This window comes from Lissotriton vulgaris, chromosome 4_1 (assembly GCF_964263255.1).
Source record: "Lissotriton vulgaris chromosome 4_1, aLisVul1.2, whole genome shotgun sequence".
NCBI classification, from domain to species: Eukaryota; Metazoa; Chordata; class Amphibia; order Caudata; family Salamandridae; genus Lissotriton; species Lissotriton vulgaris.
The window spans coordinates 1,656,781,897-1,656,809,657 of NC_141691.1; the positions used below are offsets into that span (position 1 = coordinate 1,656,781,897).

The 27,761-nt window shown below is 42.7% G+C and overlaps 1 protein-coding gene across 1 annotated transcript in view; it reads right to left on the minus strand.

The window, feature by feature from the left end:
• LOC147724364 (uncharacterized) overlaps positions 1-27,761 on the minus strand; it is a 350,577-nt gene that overhangs the window by 74,841 nt on the left and 247,975 nt on the right. Inside the window, exon 10 of the mRNA XM_086965924.1 lies at positions 3,516-3,683. Within this exon, the coding sequence (XP_086822050.1) occupies positions 3,516-3,683 (168 nt within the window). The remainder of the gene's footprint in view (positions 1-3,515; positions 3,684-27,761) is intronic.

Genomic DNA, 27,761 nt, shown 5'->3' on the forward strand with positions numbered 1-27,761 from the left:
CCCTAGGTGGCATGTTTCATCATTGGGGTTCATCCCAATCCCAATCTTCTACGGATTGGGGTGTGCGGCGACTTGGCGATTACGCAGGAGCACTTTCATGGACTAAAGTAAGGGAGAGTGGAAAAAGTGAATTCAAAATACCTAACTAGTGGGCCAATATTTGATTCCCGCCCCTAGTCGATAAGGTTAAAATCAGAGGTTATTACTGAAAACTAGGACCATAATGGGTCTGGTTGTTTCAGTAATAGGTAGTCAGCATGTTTCGAGCCGTTTCCCCTATTGGCACTTCCTGAGGACTACACAGCAGTAAGTCCCGCTAGTGCCACTCCCATATTATCCTCTAATATGGACACACTCATTCACATGCAATGCGCATGCACCTATTATACATACGGTTGTCACTGAATTTTTCCGTATCTGTAATAACAAGGGAAATGCGTTAAAAACACAGGCCTGTCAGCATGGCTGGCAAGTCGCAAATGCCATTTATAACCTGTATTATGTTACACCTGTATATTGTGGGTGCTCAAATAAGTCTAGCAAGTGATCACTCTTTTGCATGTAAAATTGTCACCAAACTCTGTGGTTGTGAAGATCTCACCCGTGAAACAATATAAAAAAAGAGAACACATATAACAAATAAGAAGTGTATACTCCTTTACATACTTTAGAAACGCTATGTTAAAGCGGGATGGTCTTAACCAGGGTCGAGGTGCCTGTAGTCAAACCTGATGGAAAAAAAGTAATATCCCGATTAGGTATTTGGACCGCTGCTGGCAGTGTAATTCGGTAAAAAAGCCGGCATCCACCATTTAAAAGGAATGCATCCCTCAGACATTTCCCTGTAACTTACTTCATTAAGGCTGCCTCGGTTAATGGACCTACTTTCTTCCCTGGGGACCGCATCTTAGCATGTTGTTGCTGCGGCTCCTGTTTCTGACTCGGCTCGTGCTCCGACAGTGTGAAACGTGCCTGGAACCAACGTGAGAGAAAGACTAAACTGCTCACTAGTTTTAAAATTTCCGCTATTGGTGGCGTTCGCTCGGTGCCTATTGGAGGTATGCAATAAAAAGAAAAAAAATGTAAATATAAAATTGGCTATTGCTAGAGGGGCGCAAAAGCTTTTCTACAATGTTATAGAATAAGTCAGGCCTCTGGTGATACTACGGAGAATAAAAACTAAAAGGAATTTGCTGTACCATCTTGTGATCTCTTGAAAGTTGGTATTGTAATTAGTCAGGTTTCTTAGTTCCCAACTCATGCCATTATTGAAAAACAGTGTCTTGGTGATACTGTTGAGGTGGCAGACACTGCAGTTCCCGCAGGGATAGTGGGCTGTTGGGGGTGCGCCAGTCATAATTTGGTTCTTATTTTTGGTTTCCTCTTCACAACCGCAGAGTTTGGCGACAATTTTACATGCAAAAGAGTGATCACTGGCTAGACCTATTTGATCGAATCTTTATGACAACAAATATATACAGTAGTTGTCACACTTTGCCAAACTGACTATTACACACTGTTTTTCCAAAAAACTTTTAATATAACCCTTGTATTTTGCTATATCTTTTTATTCACCATCTTCAAGTGATCAAAAAACAGTACAGCGAATTCTATTAGTTGGTATCACCAGAGGCCCGACTTATTCTATAACATTATAAAAAAGCCTTTGCGTCCCTCTAGCAATGGCCAATGTTATAATTTTTCTTTTCATCGCATACCTCCAATAAAGCTCTGAGCGAACTCCACCAATTGCGGCCATTTTAAAACTAGTGAGCGTTTAAGTCTGTTTCGGAGGAACAATGGGTTGGAATCAGGGGAATAATCAATGTGGGGATAGGAACGTTCCGAATAACTCTGGACAAGGAAGAGGGAGAGGTACCCATATAGACCCCAAAACAGGAATAGACATTGCCACGCTAAGGAAGGCAACCTCTTGCCATAAAATTGGGCATTGGAAGCGCAACGGTCAATTAAATCCAGCAAAGCAGATGCAAGATGGAGAGTTAGTACAAGTGCCAGATGTGGTAAACACTGTGACAAGGCCAAGATCCTATAATGGGGGAAGTCAAACCAGTTAGTTCAAGTGCCACAACTTCAAGATGTTTCAAATCTTTTAATTTCTCTTAATTTTTAGGTCGAGCCTGGGCAGCGATTGCACTGTTCTGTGAACATGCTGTATTGGAGTATGACCTTGAAGCCCCGCCCTCTCTCCACCCATATTTGTCAATGGTTTGTGTCATTGTCCTTCATAAATGCCGGCTTCTAATTCGTTATTAGGCTTGTTAGTTCCTCCTTAGTACCACTGTGTCTTCATTTGTAACCTCTCATGAGGACTGGCCCTTTTAAATTGCTTGTTACACGGTATGGTTTATTTCATTTGTAAGCACTATTTTCTTTAATGAGTTTCTCTTACTGCAGGAGGGTCTCTCATCCGCAGTTGTGACCACTGGCTTGTTTATTTCACTCGTAGCAAACAGGGAGCTCTTCAGTGGCCGTGGGAGACAGAAGGGGGCAACTCAGAGATGTCCTCAAGCATTTGGAATGCAATAGGTCTCACATTTGCAAGAGTTTAACCAAAACATAAATAAAAGACATTGTCATTTACAATGCCAATAGCTCAAACTCGCGTAAATGCGAGACCTATTGCATTGCAGATGCTTGTTTCCTTTTTCTATATGATCTGCATTCTGCAGCACACGTAGAAAGAGGACATTGCCTTAATTGATTGATTTTATGCAGGAAGGTAATCTTTCCTGAAAAAAATCAATCATCCCTTCCCGCAACACAGGCATCCTTGCACCATGGTGCAAGGGTGCCTGCGTTGGCGCATGTCAGCTTAATGTGCGTCGGCGCTGGGGAAAAGGACCGGAATGCACTGTATGACTTAGATACGGCGCATTCCTGCCCTTTTGTTTTGTCGTAATGTAGAGCAACAAGATTCCTTGCGGCGCTGCCCTATGTCAAAACCTCATAAATGATGCCCTGTTTTTTCCCTTAAGGTGATTTGACTATTGTGTATGCAATTTAGCATCTGAGACTGCATTTGTGAGCTTAAGAAAATGACAGTTTAGAGAATACTTTGAATCAAAGCATTGAAAAAGACGATTCTTTTGGGTTAAAAATCAACAGTAAAATTTACAACAATATTTTTTCCTGCATATGGAAAGCAAGAACTGGATAACATTCCACAACACTATCCTTTCACCTGTGCTTCCTAAATAACTTTGTCTAAGTAGTGGATACTGGATCTACAACTTGAAACTTTTGTTAAAACAACCATAATCAGGATATTCTTGCGCTATTATGGCTACGGTACTTCCAAAGGCAGAGAATCTCTGGTGGAAATGACACCGCTGGAAGAAATTGGGCACCACTGTTCTGAGGATTACACGTTTGTATCCTTCACTAAATCCAGCTTTTAGTAGATACATGTGGAAAATATTCCGCATCCACAGGAGAAAGAGAATGTTGTTATAGTGCATTATAAACATGAAAATTACCAGTAAAAAGTATACCTGCTTATGCAACCGGGAAATGTTGGCTACTAAATGTGTCTTGTCTGTCCGCAGCTGGGAATTTTCCAAACGAACTCTTGAAAGCCTCTTTTCTGAATCCAGAAGCTGATTCTGTAGTGATTGTCCGTTCATCTCCACTGACTTCCTTGCTTGCTGCGTATGAAGTAGCTAATGACAAAAATGTGTATTTCATGAATACGACGTTTTTATAAATGAAACATTTTCAAAAAGAATATAATTGAACTGATCTAAAGTTGGTTACTTTTTTTTAAAGTTATTTCCCCCAAAAACCCTCGTTTACTTCTGTTTACTACTACCCACATTTGTAGGGCATAAGGACCCTGGGGGCCCAGTTAACAACATAAAAACGTTTACCTCTCGGGCCAGAAACCCTAAAGCAGGATTTGCCATTTTTTCCAACTGTAAATTGTGAGTGGGCGTATATCAGAAAATATGGTACATTTTCTGCCGTTGTAAGTTTATAAATAGCGTAGAAAAAGAGAAGGGAGTGGATGTGTCAATGGTGGACATCCATAACACTTTGGATGACAATTTCCTATATAGAAATCTAGTGCCAAAAAAGGAATATGAACATGTGTATCAAGAGGAGGGAAGGTAAGGAACACCCACATGTTTTATTGACATGGAGTTTCACCAGCAGATAGAAATCACAGTGATGTATTTTCTTGCCTATCTTGGTCTCCTCCACTACTCCTGCCATCCAGTCAGAGTTTGTAATACTGTGGCACCAGGACATCTATGTTTGGGTTTTGGGATGAAACCCTGAAGATGGTGAACTAAGGGTTACCATATTAAAGATACTGCTGATGTGGGCCCGAAGGGTGAGATGGTCTGGGGGGGGGGGGGGGGAAGCACTTCAGATAACAATATCCTCGGTTGTGTGAATTTTTTACTGGGTGAGCCCAGTGGGGGCACAAGGGACCGTTTCTTCTCCCTGCTGTACATAAGAGTCACGAAGTCCCTTATAATTGACCCCATCCCCTAATGATCTATGTCTATGAGATCTATTGTTTGACTTCTGGTCTAAAGTTTTCTGTTTCCTTTCATAGCCTGAGGCTGTTCTTTAAATATATTTGGATGTCCAGGTTAGACGAGTCACTGGATATCCAACAGCTCTTAAAAGTGGAACTGGTTAGAAACAGACCTGATCTTCGGTATGGAGGAAAGCCCGGCCCTGCAGAGCACTGTTCTCACATGCACTTTGAAAACCTTTGAAAGCAGTGACCAAAAACGTGGGAGCCCTGTTTGATGCAAATAGAATTATGGTTCTCAGGTGTGTTTGTTAAAAACGATTTCTTTAAAAGTGACAAACAAACGTCTATCATGTCCTTTTTAGACAGGAAGACCCGAGTCCTGGTTGTGACAGGGACATTAGGAGGTCTACTGGTGTATTGTATATATTTGAGAATCTTTTTTCGTTTGATCTGAAAAAAAGTTATAACGTTTACTGCTGCTGAGCTGTTTATAAGCCAGGGTCATTGGGCCCTGACCAGAAGTAGTCCAGCTGGTGTTTACCTACAGTCTTCGAGTCCTCAAATAACGATAGCATTGTTTGGCATTGCCTTGGCAGTCTAACCAGTAACAGAAACCCCCCAATAAGGATTATATTACATTTAAAAAAAAACAATGTCTCCTCTCTGAGATTAGTGGGGTGCAATAATGAACAGAATTACCACCAAATAATTTGGCACAGCAGAACACCTCAGGTAGTTTCATACGCCATACCGCAAGCTAGTTTGGGAGTTCTTCCTGAGTCAATGGGACCATCTGAGCTAGGTGTGGAATTACATGCACAGTCTCCTGTGCTTGTTCACCACTCAGAAACAGCACAGTGACGCTTCCTCACTCGCCATCTGCACAAGAATATTTCCCAAATCACTGACAGCGCAATCCTTCCCTCTTCTCACTGTATGCACATTACTTTATCCCCTCTTACCCCATTTTACGTCTACACAGTAATTGTCCCCATTCACTGTCAGTAAGTGATTTTTCTAACTAGTGTGACCACCTGGTAAAGAGGCAAATTCTGTTCAGTAACAGTAAATATTCTTGACAAAAGGTCAGAATTCAGGGCAAAAAGTCAGGACAAAATGTCAATTTCATCTGAGGAGGTCACAGAGTTCTAAAACAGACGGTGTACAAAGTCCAAGTAAAAGTAGGTTTATATTCTTTGGTTTGTAATAATACATAGTAGTACTGATCATACATTTACATACATCTGAAGTTATTTAAGGATTAAAAAAGTAGCAAACATACACCCAAAGCTGAATTTGACAGCTGAAATCATGGACAATTTACAATCCTACTGCACCATGAATGATAGTGCCAGAAGCAGCGCTCAGTTGCTGAACTTGGATTTAGAGTTCTTAGCCAGTAGTACTACTAGTAGAGAGTTTCTTTTTGAAGGTGTACTTTTTATCAGAGCTGCCAGACTTTTCCCAAGACCAGACTAAATGAATAAAAGCTAGAGCAGGAATATTTCAAACTGACCTGGATCTGAAGTTCAACATTAACAGGTATGATATGGCATCTATTGCGGGTGTGAGTACAGGTGATTTCATTTATGGAGTCTGCATGATTGTTGCATTTCTGACATACATGGAAATTATATCAGGTTTTTTTACATTGGGAACTTCAACAGGCAACTATAAAAAAAAACAGTATGCCATTTCTTTACACCACATAGCAGTGGCGACCGACACTGATAAAGAGTGGTGAGGCAGGTGGAAGGGGTCTTAGGGGGAGGGGCACGAGGAGGGTTGCGGTCTGGGGGCTGGGGGGGTTAATAATTTAAAAAAAATACCAGGCGCTGCTAGCTACCTCGCTCTCCTCTCCTTCCAGTTCCTGGTCCCAGCAGTCTCTGGGCCAGAATCACAGACTTCCTATCCAATCTCTGCGCTGCTCTAAAGCATGAGAGCAGCTTGGGGATTGACTTGAGCGGGCTGGATTAACGCTCGCTCAGGTACAGGGAGTCTCTCCTGTTTCTCCAACCTTGCTGTGCAATACAGCTGGGTTGGAAAAACCTAAGTGTGCCTGTCAGGTTGGCCGACCTAAGATCGCCGGCCAAACTGACATGCGCATTTAGAAGTGCTCCTCCTCCCCCCTTCCATGGTACGGTCCCACCCATCCATGCACATGCTGGCTCAGCCAGCAGTTGAAAATAAAAAGATTATAAAATATCTTTTTATTTTCAGCTGCTGTCTGGGAGCCAGATGGCAACGCTCCTCAGCCATTGCAGAGGAGCCGCTCCTGCTGAATAGAATGTGTCCCATGACAGTTCGTAAAGGAGAAGCAATTAAACTGTATTAATTGATTAGGTACGTCAGTTCCAGATGGCGGGTAAGGTCAACTGCATCTGCAATTTTGCAGAATAGCTTACAGCTTTAGGGAAGACAGAGAAGACTAGACAGACAGGGCCAGTGCTACGCTGACGCCCATTTCAGCAGCTGCAATATAGTACCACTACAAACTACCATATGATTTCAACATATATCCTTGATGCTAGGGTATAGGCAGTCCACTGAAAGTATGCAGCAATAAATGGGCAAATGCTGTGACGAGTTGACTAAATTAGGTGGGTAGAAAAGGCAAAATGTGTTTTGCCACACAGCATATTCTGTGGAAACAGTGATTATTTTTTATTTTAACACACATTAATGGGGTCTAGCAAATGTCTCACCTAATTAGTACCAATTTAACACAAGGTTAGAGAAATCAGAACTAAAAGCTGACAGGGCGTGGCTTATGCACTGGTGCAAGATGGCGGTGGCCCACTAAGCTTCGTCTAGTCACAGAGCTTTGAATCCTCCTTCGGTCACTCCGAGACCATGCCCAGCGTATTCAAAGGTGGTTTCCTGCAACGCATTGTAGCGACAAGCTAATGATATAATGGGAGATTATTTTAAACCCGTTTCTCTTAAATTTGTGCTGTGGTGACGATTTTCCTGATAAGCGAGCGGCCGCCAATTTGAAAGTGCGTCGCTCGAAGTATTTCTCCTCAGATTCCTCATGCGGCTAATATCACCTGGGTGAGCTTTCTCTTATTTCTCACCTGTATTCCTGCATCTTTGGATCAATAGTGTCATGGTCCAACTCTACATTATGGATTTTTAACGTGTTATTCAGTGTACCTTTTTATCCTACGCACCAGTGCAAATTAAGCTCTATCCACCTGGTTTCTTCAAGCTTTTGAACCTAATGCCATTGTATATATATTTCTATATAAAGCTGCAGATCCCTATGGTGCTTTAGTGGCATAATACCATTGTTGGATTAGTTATACCTGCTCCTTCAAGGGCCTTAATCTGAGGGGTACTGTCTATGCTCACACATGCAGTGTAGTAATATTTCAAGAATTCTTGCTTACATTTTTTTCCTTGCATTTGTTTATGAGTCAGCTGGGACTCTCTATATCTCCTCAAAGTATATCCTCTCATGTGGTGTATGAAACCTTGCATATTTTCATTGCTCCATCACTAATTTTATGGGCAGGCTCTATACTATCAAAAGGCTTCCTCAAAGTCATACACGCATAATCAAAATGTCTTAGCCTTGCCAAAGCATCCTCCTCTGGCACTAAACCTAAAAGAGCCAAAAATTATCCTCTGTCCCCTTTCAAATCATCTTCTAACCAAGTCCTGGATACAATTTTGGATGAACTACGTGCACTTAAACCATTCATGAACACTATCGACGAAAAAGTACAGCTGACAGAGGACCGATGGATCAATATGGAAGGCAAATTAACTGAAATGGAACGTGTGCACCATCTTCAAGACATGGTGACTAAAATACCTCTGTTGGAACAAGAAATTCAAAAGCTTAATCTCCAAACTGAGGACCTCGAAAATCATAACAGATGGACTAATCTGCGCCTTTATGGTCTACCTGAGAATATTGAAATCCCTGATCGTCTCTCCTTTTTAAAGAACTTTTTGCCTGACCTTCTTAATCAGTTTTAATTTGGATGGATCCTCAAACAAGTGGGAAACACCTTCGTAGGTAATATTGCAGTGATGGGGATCTAATGTATCACATCGGATGTTCCGGGATCTCAGTTAAGGTAGAAGCGCCAGAAATTCCTTACGTCTGGCGTTGGTTGCATTAGCAAGATCGTGTGATATAAAGATGTTATGACCAGACCAAACAAGATGACACTTCTCTCTGGCACTTTTAATACACGCATCAGGTAAGTGAATTCTAAAAAGAGCATTATGATACCACAAGTGTTGGTAGTTTCAAGCTGAGGACGACCAAAACGATGTGCTTGCTGGATGTTTAGAGGAGCAGAAGATTGAAGATTAAGAAGGTCAGGCAAAAAGTTCTTTAAAAAGGAGAGACGATCAGGGATTTCAATATTCTCAGGTAGACCATAAAGGCGCAGATTAGTCCATCTGTTATGATTTTCGAGGTCCTCAGTTTGGAGATTAAGCTTTTCAAGTCCTGCAGCACGCACGTCATCAGGAAGGCGGCGCGGCAGGCAGCCTCCCTCCCCTCCACCGCAGCCAGCGCTGTGATTGGTTCGGCCGGCTGCCCTACCCACGTCATTTCACTCTGTATGCTGCAGCATACAGAGAGACAGGGAGAGTGGGAGGTTTTACTCGAGGGCAGGGGGGAGCGGCTTGCCTACTGTTGTTAATACTGTCTGTTTGGGCAGCCTCTCAGGCTGCCCAAACAGACAGTATTAACAACAGTGGGCAAGCCACTCCCCCCTGCCCTCGAGTAACACCGCCCACTTTAAACCAGGAACTTCCGCTTTCTCGCAGTGCGAGAAGGCAGAAACAAATGGTAGTTATTACAGCAATAACTACCATTTGTTTCTGCCTTCTCGCAGAAACAAATGGTAGTTATTACAGCAATAACTACCATTTGTTTCTGCCTTCTCGCAGGGCGAGAAAGCAGGGGGGCGGCGCCCAAACACCCCCATGGAGGAGCCGCCACTGCTGGTCTCACACACTGCTAAACCTTCTTTCAAAGTAATGCCTTTTAATTATGGGGTTTCCTTTTGTTTTCCAGGTGCATTTTGCTGCTGAAAACAACCTAGTCCTGAGGTTTACTAGGCTTTTATGTCACTGCACACACTGAGAGTAAAAACAAGTTCTTCAATAGTCTCAAAGTCCTGGATTCTCAGTCGTGCACTTTTCTGCACGTAGGCACCACATTGCGGAATAATGTAAAAGTGCAAATCAACCTTATAGCTGGCCATGTGCCGAAGACTTGCACTTCCCAGTCTTAGGTCACTACTAAGAACAGGGTGCGTGAACGGGGTGAAAAAGGCCTGAGACAGCTGAAATCCATACAGGAAACCAAGCTATATGCCAGCGGTCACAGTTGTCTTCAGCAGCCGAACACTATTGCCTCACTTGTACTTTAGCAAGAAGGGGTGGGACATGACCAAAATAATCCTCCCAGGGTGTGTCAAGATCATGGCCCTGTTACAACTTATCCTTGTAGCCTGGAGACACAGCAAGAAGGGGACACCCTCTAGACCACGAAAATCTACAATTCTGCCCAACGACTATGGGAAGAGGCATCTGTCGACCGTAGAGTAGTTGCAGCTTCCCTAACTAAACTAAGAAGCTGTGTAGTGGAAGGGAGCTAAGAGTACTGGAGTGGTGAGTAGAGAAAGGGGGAAAATGTAAAGTGCAGGAGTGGAGAGACTGATGACAGGGAAGATGGAGGTGAGGGAACTTCGGAGTCTAAAGTGGGCTGGGGGGGTTGCACAATGTTATGGCTCACACACTATGTCCTTGGAGTGGGAAGCATAGCATTGGATTGGCAGGAGGCATGTGTCTAGTATGCAGGCTGAGAAACAGGTAATACCTACGACACAAGAACAAATAAATAAAAAAAGCTGTCCATGATTGTGAAGAAGATAAGGAAAACAAGTGTGCTCAGGTTTGGGGGGGGGGGGGGGTCTAATGAGCCACCCTGGGATAAACCCAGGACCAGCGTAAGGGCAAGAATTGCTCCTTCTCTTAACATCATCATAAGATCATAGCACATGTTCTTTAAGACATGGCACTAAATGCACAAAGGCAAGAAGTGAAATCTGCACAAATGTGGAAAGTTATAGCACAGAAAGAGGAGCCGCATATGGGTTGATTCTAAATGTTCCACACTGAGAGCAAAAATAAGGTTAAGTAAGGTCCATAAGGTCCACAGAGCAAGGAATACGTGTGGAGTGAACTTTGTTAAAAAAAAAGTCTTCATGTTGATTTTCAGGTCTGAAGAACGGAAGGCATAGTGAGAGGCCACATCTCTCAGATGACCTCCAGGTGGTGCATTGACTGAGCTGGTGGAAAGGATCCAAAGAGCTGAAATCAATAGGTAGAATAACTGTTTATATCCCTGTCATCAAGGGATACTGTAGAGCTGGAGAATTCAAGCTCTTGTCACAAACAGTTAAACATCTAAACAAAGCAAACACTACTCAATTGTGCTGTGGAGGGATACGCAATTTCACGATTCCTTGAAAATAAAAAGATAAGCAGAAGAAAACCACATCGAAGCTAAGGGAGAGCCCTCTCTTATGAAAGAGGACTTGGTGTCCTTTCTCTCAAATTTTAAAAGAGACTTTAGTAGGTTGCTGGCATAGGGTCTCTAGCACCTCCATTTGGACCTGGGTTTTGGAGTTAACTAAAAAAGGATATATATTTAAAACCTCACCTCCAGAGTTGAGGCCACAGACCAATTATTTCAAGGTATGAAACAGCTTGGTCAGGTAATGACTACCTCAATTGTTGCATTACAGCCACAAGTCGAAGTCTAATGGAAAAATGTGAAGGCTTAGAGAACAGATCATCGTGGAACAATATTAGTGTCTGGAGCTTAAGGGAGGAAATAGAGCATTCAAGGCCTTATTTAGGCACTTTTTTGGGTGTCCCTAGAAAAAGATGATGCCTTTGAAATTGAGATAGAAAAGGCGAGTGAGGAGGAAATAAAACAAGAAGAGTGATAGTGTTATAGGGATTACAATATGTCTCCATTTTAGTTTTCCTTTAGAGCTTAGCATCTGTCCAAGATGGTGGCTTGAACATATTTCTCATCAACATGACAAAATGCCATGTGCACATTTATTATAGTTAGACATTGTTGTTAGTTTCATGGCCACATGCTAAAATGCGATGCCCTTGCTGTGTTTTGTGTTAGAAGGACACAATTCTTTTCCCCAAACTAGTAAAGCTATTTTTCTGTGACTCTTGCAGAATGAGATAAGACTGATTTTTTTTATTTAAACAGTGTCCATTTTGAATTCAGGTGAGAAGCACTTCACACCAGTGTTATTATGGATGCTGTCGAAAGCTGTGATTGAGATGTAGTTCTACAGGCCCTGACACACATTTTAAGAAGGGCGATAGCTGTGCTGGCAGAGGTGTGTAGGCTTGCGCACTAAGACAGAGTGCGTTAATGCGCTGAGGTTGGCTTCCTGAAACATTACAGCAAGGTATGGTGTTAGATCATTTCATCTGGGTCAGGCAGAAAGGTACTCCCACCATGCTCTTTACAGTGTAGGGGAATTAGTGATAGATGGGAGCAATATTAGGAATAATCAATATGGTTGAGTTATTCATACTTTTCACCATACTAATAATGCTTATAATAATTAAGTGTCTCATCTGTCTAATAATTGCAGTTCAATGTTTTAATTACAAGGAATAAATCTTTGCTATAAACATTTAAAAATGTATTATTTTTTCTTTTCTTTGTGTAACCATGGGCATGCAAAAGTTATACCTGAAAGCGTTAGAGCGGTTTCCACAAATTCATTATGAATAAGGGTAGACATGTTCGAGGTTTCCGACAGCATCTATAACTCTGGAGGTTTAAGAGTTTAGATGTAGTAACGTGAGGTAGCCGGACCAAAATTTACTAATGGTGTAAGAAGACTCAGTCCATATATTATGAAGCTTTGCTGATCCAATCCACAGTCCTACTATATACGTAGCAACTGTATGAAAATTAGACTGAAACATAGTGGCAAAACTGCCATCAAATTCATGAAACCAAAATCCTTATGATGAGCAGATCACAACCACAGATTCAATTAAAAGGGTGTATGTAATGGTAAATTAGAACCTTGGAGCTTCAACACTATTGAAGAAACACTAGTATTGCTCAATAGTGATGGGATCAGCGCTAAGCAAGTAAGTTAACATTAGATATTTTTCAGAGGCACTTCAATCTAAGTAGAATACTACAGAAGTCTAAGTCAACTCAGTGGATTAAGCAAAGCAACATTTGGACATTTCTCAGGAAGATCAGTTGGACTGGGAGCACAGTAGGGGGCCAGTGGAGCAAAATTACAATCAAGGCATTGTAGAAACAGAGATCCTCACATGAAATGACAAAAAGAAGCAAAAACGAGGAAAGGATCTATTTGCTGCAGAGTTACAAAATGGAAATTATTTCTGGGTTTCAACTTTGTTATCTTACTCAGTTGCAAATGTTTACTTTCAGAATTCTACCCAGTTTGAATCCTTTGGGTTTGTGGTGGAGAAGATGTAAACACTACAGGACTGACACTAACAAACAAATTGAAGAATATACTAAGAATATGACTGTATAAACTGTGTTTAGGCTGATTTCAGTTGGTGTTAGGTTACTCAGTTGCCTAGATCAGCAACAAACAATGAATCAAGCAGTATCTAAAGGTTTTAGACCCAGACATTATGTTTTCACAAGAGACACAACAGACAGAAAGGAACACTGACGGATGAGGCATATAAACAACTTAGTTCCACTGTTACATATGACTAAAATGCGTTTATGACATAACAACGCATGCTTTTCCCCTGCATGCTGCTACAATGCAATTATTTACCCCGACTTGCTGTCGAGAGTGTGCTAGAGTTTGGAATAGTATAATTTACTAATACAACTCCAGTCTGTGCAACAGTAGAAAAGGTGTTGAAGTTAAATCAAACACCTTATACACCCTAGTAATATTTGGGAGGATAGATCTGGGAGTCAAATCAAACTCAGACCATGCTTCTTTCCTTTTGGAGTGGAGAAACAATCAACCTACAACAAAGAGTTAAGATGGCAACTCAAAGACTAGCGACTGAACAGACAGGAAATTCTGCTACACATTCAGGAGGTCCTGGAAGTCCAGAGGGGAGTTAACACTTTGACTTTCATTAACCTGGATTAAAAAAAAACTAATGGATTTGAGATACAATGACTATGTTAAATGCGTGCACGAAGGTGGAAGCAGGTATATCACTTTTCCTGAAACCAGGTACGTATTCCAAAGTATGTGGGTTAGATAGACTGACAGAGCTATTAAATGTGGATGCTGAGATTTATATTAATGCCCTTTCTAGACGTATATCTGCTGGGACTAGTAAACTCAGGCCAATCAGGCTCTGTGGGAAGTCAGCAATAAAAAGAAAACATAAAACAAGGTAAGCATCTAATTAAAGAAGTGGTTCAGAAACAAATCCCAGCTATCATGGTTGCCCTTGATGATGAGCCTTTAACCAAGTTAGTGAGAGTAATATACAAGATGGGCTTTTGAGCCCACTATTACAGCAGGGTATTTGCTAGCTGCAATGCTCCTAAGGCAGGCATTGTGGTGAATAGACACAGGTCAAAAAGGATAAATCAAGAATGGTGAATCTGGCAAGTGGGAAAATTATACTCATTTTGGCTTACTATGTCTATAGAACTGCTATGGTCACTAAAAGACACTTAAAGAAGACAAAGCCCTGAGGTTGAGGATATTCCCTTTGGTAACACCCAACACAAATTCAGTCAACTCACAGACAATGTGTTTGTGAAAGGGGCACCAATCATTATTAAAGGCACTGCTTACACACCTGGAACATTATGAGCGGGGCTCAGGTTTTAAGATGAATAAAAAGAAGTCTTAACCTGACATTACCAGGGTAACAGGCCCAAAGATTAAGACACACTTTCCATTAACCGATATAAGGGTTGCAGTTGGTACCTAGGTATTAAATTGACTAATTGCCTAACCATGTTGTATAAGGCTAACTGGTCCCCTCTTAACCGTACCACCCAAGAAATCTGTGAAGTGAATACCCTCATTTTCTCCAATTCCCAAGGAAGACATTTTGAAGCTGCTAAGGAAAATAGAAGATTTTAAAACTTGGGGGGTGGGGTGGAATAGCGGGGTAGGAGACTATGATATCTATGGGGGGCTGGCAAGCCCAGGCCTTTGTATATAGTACTAATCTACACAATTAAGGGTTTTGCAAGATCAATAAAATATGCTAGGGGACATTCTATGGTTCCCCAAGCACCCCAGACCCAATAATATGAAAGCAGCATTACAAGCACTATGCTCTAAAAGTGGCCAATAATCTTTTTTTCACATTTAAATTCAGTTTAATATTTAAAAAAAATAATATTTTTATTAAACAGAACAAACGTGCTTCAGATTAACAACATACACTAGTGTACATTTGGTGGATTAACATATGCGACCAGCACCACGTGTTACACACTATATTGCTCCCAGCAGTCCATGCCTGCGGCTCGTACGATCCAGATAACCACTAACCTCATAATTTCTTCAGGAATCCTTTGCACTCTTTACATTACAGACCAATGGCCTCTGTACTTTCCCCATGCCCCGCATATCTTATCCCATTAACGTGGGCAAGCCCTGCTCTGATAGATCGACTGTTCTGCCCTGTGACACCAATCCATATCTCTCTTCCACAGTTCCAGTGACGGGGGCTCCCTCGCTCCCCAAACCCGGGCAATGTTTCTCTTGGCCACCCCAGTCACAAAGTCGTGGCCTATTGTGGCCACACTGTCTTTCCTGTTACTCCCAAGATATGCCACCTTGGCACTGTCAAGACTATCTCTCCAACCACTGCTGTCATGACTCTGGATAGACCCTCCCAATACTTTCTTGCCACAGCCCCTCGCACACTCGTCAGACAAACAGTTGCCTAAGTGAAATTGCACCATTCGGACCTCATAGGATCGATGAAGGATACAGAGTTGAATCGTGGCCAACAATATTAGACGCTCATCGTTCCTTACACCCTTAGCACCATTTAATTACAATCCACACACCACCACTCCATCCTTGAAAGGAATCCTGTTTCTAAAATGGAGTGAGGGATTTTTCCCGATAGTGAGAGAGAAGTTCAGCAAAGAGAAAAGAAAGATTTTTTAATAATGTTCTCGTGTTTTTGAATTATCTTAGCCTTTGTACTTCCTCAGGCTGCCACATCTCCTCAGGCTTGTGTACATGTCACATCAGAGTAGTTTGGTCCATTGTCACTCTAATTGTTTGTGTGTTGTTGCCCTTGCACTACTACCTTTGTGGGGATGATTTAACTTTGGCGGGTCCGACCACATGTGGACCTTATTCTGGACTGTGGGATCGTAACCTACCATTCTGAACTGTTCCTGGCCCTATTCTGTTGTCTTTCTGACAGATGGTGGAGACATTTATTTTTGTGCCTGTCACGTTCAAAGGGCATGGACAATATCATTAAAGGAACCATCATTCAAACCATAAGAACTGAGTTATCAGATTTCTGGCATGACTGGGCAGTCTCCAACCAGACAATGACATACCAGGAATTAAAGGCTAACAAACTCAGGGTCTTCTACAAGGGTCTACAAAAGTTAACCAGGGAGATTAAACACAAACCAATAACCTAGCCTGTACATACAGAGGTGGGATCCCAGGTAGGCAACCTCAAACAATCACCTAATATTTGGCAGACTCTTAACAAAACTAAGTATTAAACAGACAATGGAAATTAAACTCCATGACCAGACATTTGAAGTATCAAACAGGGAAAAGTTAAAGTCATCTTTTTCCTCAAGAACTCGGAGTCAATGCGTTTTCTTGGGCATCACCACTTATCAAGAAAATATATCAGTGATTACTGAATATGAGCAGTTTCTAGAGGCAGTCAATACAATGCTTAGGCATAGATCCATAAATCAGACCATCACAAATAAGTTCCTGGACATCAGGCAAGGAGTGACCTCTTGTCATTTTGCCACTTTTCAGGAACCTAGTGGAAGTCTCCCTGTGGGTTGGCAGACTTTATCCAAAGAGAGCATTGCAGAGTTGATCAGTTTGACTATACAAATTGATCAGAAACAAGTGGAAGCATAAAGGATAAAGGAAAAGTAATAAAGAATTGTGACAGAAAATCACAAAGAGGATGGGCACCATTCCTTTGAAAGGAGGGCTCACTTCCAGGCAACTAGGAAGCTTAGGATGTATACTCACCCATAAAAAATGTTTAAAAACTATTTGTGCATCTATAGCTATTTAGTTCATACTGGTCTCAGGCACCCTGTCAGGAGCAATAGGTAACACACATATTAATTATTAGTTTGGAGTACATGGGTTCTTTTTTTGTTTTTTTGTGTCCTCATTATCTACCCTGGTTGCACCGTTGAGGTCGAAAAAAGAAAGCGACTCACTGCCTCAGATAACTGGATAGGTCAATCAATCAATTAATCAATGACATTTATAGAGCGCACTACATACCCGTAGGGTCTCAAGGCGCTGGGGGTGGGGGGGGTGCCGCTACTGCTCGAACAGCCAGGTCTTCAGCTTCTTCCTGAAGGAGAGGTGGTCTTGGGTCAAGCGCAGGTCGGTCGGGAGGGAGTTCCAGGTCTTGGCGGCCAGGTAGGAGAAGGACCTTCCTCCTGTAGTCGCTCTTCGGATGCGGGGGACGGCGGCGAGGGCGTGGTTGGCTGATCGGAGGTGGCGTTTGGGAGCGTAGAAGTTGATTCGGCTGTTAAGGTAGCTTGGGCCTTGGTCGTGTAGGGCTTTGTGTGCGTGGGTGAGGAGGCGGAAGGTGATTCTTTTGTTGACGGGGAGCCAGTGAAGGTCTCTCAGATGTCCGGAGATGTGGCTGGTTCGTGGGATGTCGAGGATGAGTCTGGCTGAGGCGTTCTGGATCCGCTGGAGTCTCTTCTGGAGCTTGGCGGTGGTACTGGCGTAGAGGGCGTTGCCGTAGTCCAGTCGGCTAGTGACGAGGGCCTGGGTGACGGTCTTCCTGGTCTCGGTGGGGATCCACCAGAAGATCTTCCGTAGCATGCGTAGGATGTTGAAGCACGGTGGCCCATTTCTACCTCTGGATCGCCTAATCAGTGAAGTCGCGATCCCGAGGACCCACAATCTGCAACTATAAGGGCATAACTTTGCTGCACAGGTATACTTGCCAATAGATCAAGATCAGTAGGACAGGATATGCCAGCTGACATAGGAAACGAGGGGGACCAAAGGCAGCATAATCATTGGACAAAACAAGGGGCAACAAAAAAACCTATAAGATTCAAAGTTAGTTCCATTTCAGATGGTGCCAAAAGCTCTCTTGTTTATATTCCCTGGTCTCAATAGGTCTAGTTTTGAAACCTGCAACATCGATGTCTGCCAGTCAGAGAAGGATGGTGGTATAGGGTCCTTCCATTTTTTACAAATTTCTCTTCTGGCCAGAAGAATAGAATAGAAGAGAAGATATTTAGAAGAGCCAGTTACCCCCTCCATCACTCCAAAAATTACCAGTACAGGATTTATCATGATCTGGCAACCCAGGGAAAGTGCAAGTACCAACCCAATTGAATCCCAAAATTGAGACAAGAGAGGGGACTCATAAAACATGTGTAAGTCCTAGGCTGCTCTTGCCCCACACCTTGCACAGGCAACCGGTTGATCTACAGAAAATTTTGAAAGCCTTTGCGGTGAGTAGTAGGCTCTCTGTAGGGAAAAGAGATGGTTACGACTATTTCCCATAATATCTGAAAAGAGCTGAACCAAAGACTCTCCACATCAAGATCTGAAAAAGTACTTGCCCAGACTTTTTCCGGCAGCTTGAAATCGCCATCAATCTGCTTGAGCAATAAATGGTACCAGAATGATATCTCCTTTTTCACCTGAGTTTTATCTGATAGCTGCTGTTCTAGATGGTTACCAACCCCTAATTGAGATCTAAACTTGGCGATGGATTGTGCATTAATACAACTTACGTAAGTTTTTAAATCTCGACAGGTTGGGGCCTATTCTTCCGCTCATTGAGGCTCAGGGTATTAGTACACCATCGACAAACAGGTCACCCCAAACTTCAAGCCCGGCCTCTCTCATTGGCAAAGCAAGGCTGTCTATGAGCCAGCTAGGGCCCCCTGGTGAATCCCACAAAGGAGCCTTAGTAGAGAAATATCCTAGTTTAATGGAATTTCTAACCTTGGCCCATGTTTTGGCCATTCCCTGCAAAACCTTCAGTTTAATTTTTTTGAAAAATTTGGGGTCCCCAAACTTAAAAAGAAACCCATCCTGTGCTAGCTTTGCCCCACTGAGCATGGCACTAAACATACAGCCAATCCCAGTATTGATAGGTGTTTTTAAAAGCATGCGGAATGGGTGAGTTGCAATGCCCATGCATACAGTTGGAGATCTGGGGCTATAAGCCCTCCCTTCTGTCTACGGCGCCTCAGCTTTTTCCAGGCAATTCTAGAATTACGGTGGGCCCAAATAAAAGAATTGATGTCTCTATGTAATTTAGTTAAAAGTGACGGCTCAAAATAAAGAGGAATAGTGTTAAATAAAAAGCCGATCTTTGGTAGTATGGTCATCTTTATAAGGTTAACCCTACCCAAAATGGACAGCGGCAGTGATGACCAGGAATTCATAAGTCTCTGGCATTCTTTAGCTATAACAGAGAAGTTGGTCTCAACTATTTTATTAACATCTTGGACGATTTATATGCCCAAATATCACATTTTCGGGCTGGACTGGACCCCCACATCTAAATCGTTATGATTCCAGGTCATAATCTCCGTTTTAGACACATTAACCTCATATCCCGAGATTCAACCAAAAACTGTGGCTAATTCAATAACAGAGGGAAGTGTTGTACTTAAATTTGAGGTAAATATCAGGATGTCATCCACGTACAGAGCCACCTTTTTCTCCTACCACCTATAACTAAAAGGCTTGATGTTAGTATCCTCCCGCAATCGTTGGGCGAAGGGTTCGATATACAAATCGAACAAGAGGGGGGAAAGAGGGCAGCCCTGACACGTTCCCCTAGTGATGTTAAAAGGGTCCGTTAATACTCCATTCACCAAGAGACAGGCTGAAGGATTTTGATAGAGTAATCCTACTGCTCGGCGAAATCCTACTCCCACATTGAACTTGCCCAAGACCCCCGACAGGTATGCCCAATTCACCCTGCCAAAGGCCTTGGTCGCGTCCAACGTAAGAGCAGCCAGAGGCATGCCGGCGGATAATGCAATATCAATTGCACCTATTAGATCGTAAGTCAACTCAAAAAGTTGCCGACCCCTGACAAAACGTCTCTGGTCTTGATGCAAAATGTCACCCGCAACCATACCTAACCGGTTGGCCAATATCGAAGCAAAGATTTTATAGTCCTCGTTTAAGATAGAAATTGGACGATATGACCCACAAGAGTATGCTGCTTTACCAGGTTTTAGGATTAAAGTCATTGACGCTTTATCCCAAGAGGAGGGAGGTGACAACCCGTCCTGAAGAATATGGTTAAATAAAGAGGTCAAAAATGGTATGATCGCCTGTTCTAAAAGCCTATAAATCTCTGCAGGAAGGCCGCCAGGACCTGCCGCCTTCCTGGACTTACTACTCATAATGGCTTTCTTGACCTCATCCTGTGTGATCGCCTGATCTAAAGATGCTGATTGCTCAGAGGTCAAAGATGGCAAAGGTGTCTTGTTTAGCCAGTTCGCAATAGAATCTTGGTTGATATCCTTATCCTCCTTGTATATACTTTGAAAAATGGATCGAAAAATTGTTCTGATTTCTTCATCCGATGAATACACCACATTATCAAGGGTAATTGAGGAGATGTTATTACGGACCTTATCGGTCTTAGACTTCCAAGATAGAAGTTTACCTGCTTCCCATCTTTGTAATACATGTGCCTTAAGCACGGAGTCTAGCTCTTCCTTGGCTCGAACTAGCTTGTCTAGTAGATCTTAAACAAGCGTCCCAGAAGTCTGAAGGTCAATTTCTCTTTGGAGCCTACCTATTTCAGCCTCCCTTGAGGATATCGCCTCTCTCTACCTCTTCCTCATATTAGAGACCTTACTAGTAATTTGGCCCCTACGAAAGGCCTTAAAAGAATCCCATACCAAACCTGGGGTAGCAGTACCAATATTGGAATAAAAAAAACACTTTCTTTCATGTACCAAAAACGAGATGGCATCTAGTTTTAAAAGTAGTGAACGATCAAATGACCAACTTCTAGGGGCTGCTTTGGGGTGGCCTGTCATTGCCATTGATATTGCCAAATGATCCGACAGATGTGAGGGGAGGTAATTAATATTCTTTACCATACTTTTCAATGACTGACTGATCAGGATATCGTCAATCCTGGATTGGTGTTGATACTTATGGTTTTGAAATGAGACACCCATCTTTTGTCCAGACATTACCCTCCAGATGTCTAAGTAGCCATACTGTTTCATATTGGCCAGCAGGAGAGACCTGGTTTTAGAAGGGGTCAATACCCGATTGTGTGGGGACTTATCCAAGAGAGGGTCAAGAACTATATTGAAATCGCCCGCAATGTATAACAGGTTCAGGAAAAGAGAGCAGATTAGAAAAAACTGAATCTAGGACAGAAGGGTCATCCACATTCGGGCCGTAATAACCAAGAAAGGTAATTTGTGCCCCTTCAATACTAAGGGCTCCATTACGATGTCGGGCGGATCGCCACCGCCATGGTGGTGGTGGCGATCCGCCCAACAGAAATGCCCGCCTGCCACCCTTTTCCCCCTGCCACATTTCAATGGCGGGGGGGGGGACCGCAACGGAGGGAAACACCGCCTGCCACTTTTCCGCCCCTGTCGCCTTGCGGCCGGGGCAGAAAAGGAATAATATGGTGGCAGTGTCTAATAGACACCGCCAGACATATTATGATGAGTGGTGTGCAGTGCCTTTCCGCGGCGGCGATGCCGCCACGGAAAGGCATACGGTCTTCCCTTTGGGGGCCCCCTGTGGGCCCCCAGAGTGAAGTACAGGTGGGGGTGCACGTGGGGGGTACCTGTGGTACCCCCCTTCATTGTCATTTGCAAAGCGGCAGGCACCGCGCGGTGCCTGCCGCTTTGCATATGACAATGTTAAAGTGCATTTTCAGCATTGTGGCGGGCGGTGCAGAGAGCCACAATGCTGAAAATACAGGATGTGCCCGCCACTGTGGCGGCCACATCCTAATGGCACCCCCGGGACCCCCGCCCTTATGGCGGGCGGTCCCGATTTACGATGGGATGACGGGTGGTCAAAGTCCGCCCGTCATCCTAATGGAGCCCCTAACTGTGGATATAGCCCATCTACCACTTTGATCTGTTAATTTAGATATCAAGCGGGCTTTTAAAGATTTTTTAAACAAGATTGCAACTTCTCTGTTATTTGCTAATTGAGTTGTGGCGATAAAAAAGTCAATCCACGTTTTCTTCTTTACCAAATTGCACAATTCTAATTCTGTCAAATGGGTCTCCTGGAGGACAATGACCTGCGCATCACAGTCGCGAAGGTATTGCAAGATCTTATTTCTTCTAGGCCTTGTGCGGAGGCCATTGATATTCCAGGAAAGAATCCGCAGACTATTCATAGAAAAGACAAAACTTTCCTAACACCCCAGGAATGCCATGATCACCTAAAAAGAGACCGCACAGGATTAATGAAACCAAGCCGAAAATCACCTTAAAACAAAAAAGACAAACTGGTAGCACCAGGAAAGAAATGAGGAATTTTTTCAATTTTTTTCCCCTGCAACACCCACCCACTTACCCCATGACCCAAACTGCCCCCCGCTCCCGCCCCCTGGGAAACCCTTGTCCTATCTATCCAGAACGAGTCCAGAAGATAGTGCCCCCTTCCGGACACTCGTAGCGAAAAGAAAATTATTACAGAGAGCCCGAGATATCTAAGAGGTATCTAAAGGGTAACTAAGGATAATTCAGAATTTTCAGGGTTTGTGAACTCCCCACCTTTTTTTTTTTTTTACTTCTTAATTCCTTCTCCATTCTTACTTAGTTCAAGAACAGAGTGGGGGGCCACTTCTTCTTATTTTGTATAATATGACTTTCTAATGCTCCCAACAGCTCTAGTTTACTCTTCAAAGGTTTCCTTAAATCATTTAGAGATAATTAAGCTTAAGAAAACACGCAAAAGCACTGTTTAACTAGATGGGCCATCCTTATTGCCCCAAGCCAACTGTAACGCATCTGCCACTTGTACTCATCTTATATTGTACATTTTATTATTGTACATAATCTTTAGAGCGGATGGGAATTTAAGCTGGGCGGAGGCACCTAACTGCTTGAAAGCATCTAATCTCCTCCCCAACTCCCATTGTTTATCAAGGGTTACCCTGGAGAGATCTGACCTGACTTGTAAAGTGTAACCTTTCCCACTCAAGGACTTCTGTTTAAGGGCCTAACTAAGGATCATCTCTTTAATAGCATAAGTGTGAAAGTTGACTAGGATTTTCCTAGGTTTTGATCTCTGCAGACTTTTCCTAAAAGGATCCCTATGAATTCTTTGGATGTTCATAGTCAAGCTTTCCACTGTCTGTTCTAGGTGTAAAGAGTCCTTTAAGAGTGTGATAATATACTGTTTTATATCAGAGCCCTCACTCTCTTCAGGGACATTAAGGATTCGGATATTGTTGCGCCTCGCAATATTCTCTAACGTCTCCATTCTCTCAGAGAGGGCAAGATCCTCTTTTTTAAGGATCGCAATGCCAGTCTTGGCCTGGTCTAGGTATACTGAAAGTTCCGCCACAGTCTCTTCCAAAGCCGTAGTCCTGGAGTTGAGTCCATCAATCTTGTTATCAAGGGACTCACAGAAATTCCTTATTTCCGACTGATTGGCTGCGGAGACCTCAAACCCCTTTTTTATGTTCAAAGACAAAGATGTAAACATGGATTGCAGTGAGGTCTCAACCGAAGTAGGAATAGACTCATGTTGTGAGCCAATTGCCAATGAGGCCAATCCATCCTGAAGTACTTCGCCCGAGTCTGGTAGATCTGGGTCATCTGAAGGCTCTAGAAACCCTGGGGCCTGCACCGGCTGTTGCAGTAGATCACTCTGGTCCACCTGGTCCTCTGACCTGTTTTCAGCTTCTAATCCCCGTTCCAACTCATGAGTATGAGCCGAAGCCATATTGACAGGGAGCGTATTGTCCTGACCAGTTAAGTTTCCTTCTGAGTCAAGTAGAGACATAAGAACAGGGGCCACAGCTGGGGCTGGTAAACAGGGTATATTAAGCTCAAACGATTAAAACTCTTTCACTAAGTCTAAGACTTGAGGAACCACCTTAAAGTAAGATCTTAAAGAAGGTGTAATTTTTGCATTCGTGTTCGAGCCCAAAATAGCAGCTTTAATCCCTTTTGCTGACTTGCCCCCCTTTGAGCGTTTGGCTTTAACCTCAGCACTCAAGTTTGGAGTACATAGGTTGTTGGGTAGTTCTGTGCCACCTCCAACTCTGTGTTTCACATGGAACCCAAGCCCCACTTATTGCATTTCAAGGGCAGTGTTCTCACTGAAAACCCTTGACCAACCTGGAACAACAAACGAATGTCTGACAAAATATCGATAACACAAATATCGATATACAAAAATATCGGAACAAAAATATCGAAGTCAAAAATATAGGAATCCTATCCCTAACAAGGTAAGTACAAATATATCGAAAATAAAATATAGAATGACAAAAATATAGTTTTTTGTAAAATATCGTTTTTTTTAAATATAATAAAAATTTAATATTAACAAAATAATACTTATAAATGTAATAAACATATTTAAAAATGTACTATAATATTTAAAATTAATACATAATTTAATACAAATTATTATTAATAAATATATAATACATAATATATTTTTCATTAATAATAACTCTAAATTAATTATTTTCAAAACTTAAAAACAAATAAAAATGTAATAAATTACTAATACATTTATTTACGTAAAATATTCACATAAATAACAATTAATAACAACATAATACTAAGAAAAAAGCTAAATACATTTTAGATAGCGTATGAGTAAAAATTACTATTCCCACTCCAGAGAGTGCGACAGTAGGGAAAGTGTTGGATAGCGTAGCGGTAACAATTACTATTCCCACTCCAGAGAGTGCAACAGTAAGGAAAGTGTTGGATAGCGTAGGGTTAAAAATTACTATTCCAACTCCAGAGAGTGCAACAGTAGGGAAAGTGTTGGATAGCGTAGGGGTAACAATTACTATTCCAACTCCAGAGAGTGCAACAGTAGGGAAAGTTTTGGATAGCGTAGGGGTAAAAATTACTATTCCCACTCCAGAGAGTGCAACAGTAGGGAAAGTGTTGGATAGTATAGGGGTAACAATTACTATTCCAACTCCAGAGAGTGCAACAGTAGGGAAAGTGTTGGATAGCGTAGGATTAAAAATTACTATTCCAACTCCAGAGAGTGCAACAGTAGGGAAAGTGTTGGATAGCATAGGGTTAAAAATTACTATTCCAACTCCAGAGAGTGCAACAGTAGGGAAAGTGTTGGATAGCGTATGGGTAACAATTACTATTCCAACTCCAGTGAGTGCAACAGTAGGGAAAGTGTTGAATAGCGTAGGGGTAAAAATTACTATTTCCACTCCAGAGAGTGCAACAGTAGGGAAAGTGTTGGATAGCGTAGGGGTAAAAATTACTATTCCAACTCCAGAGAGTGCAACAGTAGGGAACGTGTTGGATAGCGTAGGGGTAAAAATTACTATTTCCACTCCAGAGAGTGCAACAGTAGGGAAAGTGTTGGATAGCGTAGGGGCAACAATTACTATTCCAACTCCAGAGAGTGCAACAGTAGGGAAAGTGTTGGATAGCGTAGAATTAAAAATTACTATTCCAACTCCAGAGAGTGCAACATTAGGGAAATTGTTGGATAGCGTAGGGGTAAAAATTACTATTCCCACTCCAGAGAGTGCAACAGTAGGGAAAGTGTTGGATAGCGTAGGGGTAAGAATTACGATTCCAACTCCAGAGAGTGCAACAGTAGGGAAAGTGTTGGATAGCATAGGGGTTCAAATTACATACTTATAAATTACATCTATCATTTAATTAATTATTTAAAATTAATTACCAATTAATTAAATTTATTTACCAATTAACAAAAATAAATGTATGCTTCCTACTAATTAATAATTAATTCTACATAATGAAATTACTTCCCACCCTATTCCCCTATAAACCCATAACCCGCTACAGAACATATTTATCAATTAATCAATTAATTAAAATTAATTAAAAATAATTCTCAATTAATTAATTAATAATTCCTACTAATTAATAATTAATTTAACATAATTAAATTACTTCCCACCCTATTCCCCTATAAACCCATAACCCGCTACAGAACATATTTATCAATTAATCAATTAATTAAAATTAATTACAAATAATTCTCAATTAATTAATTAATAATTCCTACTAATTAATAATTAATTTAACATAATTAAATTACTTCCCACCCTATTCCCCTATAAACCCATAACCCGCTACAGAACATATTTATCAATTAATCAATTAATTAAAATCAATAAAAAATAATTCTCAATTAATTAATTAATTATTCCTACTAATTAATAATTAATTTAACATAATTAAATTACTTACCACCCTATTCCCCTATAAACCCACAACCCGCTACAGTACTAAAAGACAATATTTAATTAAATTACATTAAAAATAAATAATAAAACATAATAAATACAATATAATATACACTAAATTTATTTAAAACTGGATATTAGTAACATCGAAATTATTCATTCGATAATATTGACATCGATATTTAAAACTTCGATATTACTAATATCGATATTAAGACTGTCGATATTACTTACCTTCCATATTATGTCCCATCGATATTTAAACTTCGATATAATTGTATATCGAAATTTAAAACTCGATATTTTGTCTGTGTACCGCAACGAACAACTTTCTTGTAGACACCATTACACTTAGGGGCTCATTAGGAATGGCGGACGAACCTGCGTCTGTCCGCCACCCCAGAGGAGGAGGGACCGTCCGCAGGGGCAGCAGCGGTCCCTCCGTGCTAATTAGGATGTGACCGCCACCCTGGTGGTCACATCCTGTATTTTTAACATTGCGGCACGCCGCAATGTTAAAAACACCATGTTTTCCTTTGCGCGCACAAAGCTGCAGGCACCGCGTGGTGCCTGCCGCTTTGTGCACGCAAAGGCAGGTGGGTACCATAGGTACCCCCTGCGCCCCCCACCCCCCCTTCACCCCTGGGGGCCCGCAACGGGCCCCCAAAGAAAAGTCTGTATGCCTTTCCACGCGGAAATGCCGCCGTGTAAAGGCATAGGACCGCTGACATCCTAATATGGCTGGCAGTGTCTGATAGACACCGCCAGCCATGTTAGAGCTTTTCCGCCGCGGTCGGAAGGCGACTGCGCCGGAAAAGCGGCGGATGGAATAAAGATTCCCCAGCCATCCTAATCTGGCGGGGGGTCGTTTTTCAGTCCGCAGCGGTTAATCCGCATCCGGCTTCCGCCGGCCCGGAGGATGCGGATTAACCGCAATCCTAATGAGCCCCTTAGTTAGGAAGTCCAACATGGCTCTAAAATCAATGCGGAACTCATCTAATCTATGAAATATTCCAACCTCAGATCAAAGACTGTCATCCAACAGACCCAGTTAAGGAAAACTTACCTGCTTCACGCCGCAGCACGCCAGGACACTCAGCCCACGCCACCACCGCCGAGAGTCACTTTCTCTGCAGTCTGGTCGCGCCGCCGCTCCGGGACTACGATTCCCGGCAGCCTACGCGGCGGCGCGCGTTGTGACACCGCGAGGGCGCAGGGGAGGGGCACAAAAGCGCAGAAGGGCCGGCGGAGCCTTGGGAAATCGGAAAACTTACCTGCTTCACGCCGCAGCACGCCAGGACACTCAGCCCACGCCGCCACCGCCGAGAGTCACTTTCTCTGCAGTCTGGTCGCGCCGCCGCTCCGGGACTACGATTCCCGGCAGCCTACGCGGCGGCGCGCGTTGTGACACCGCGAGGGCGCCAGGGGAGGCGCACAAAAGCGCCGAAGGGCCAGCTACGCGGGACGCGAGCGGGACGCGCGGGGCTAAGCCCGGGCAAAGGGCGGGCCCTCTACGGCCCTCATCGGCAGAAGGAGGCAGGGACAGGGCCAGAAACCCTGCTAGAGGCACACGAGGCATTCTACG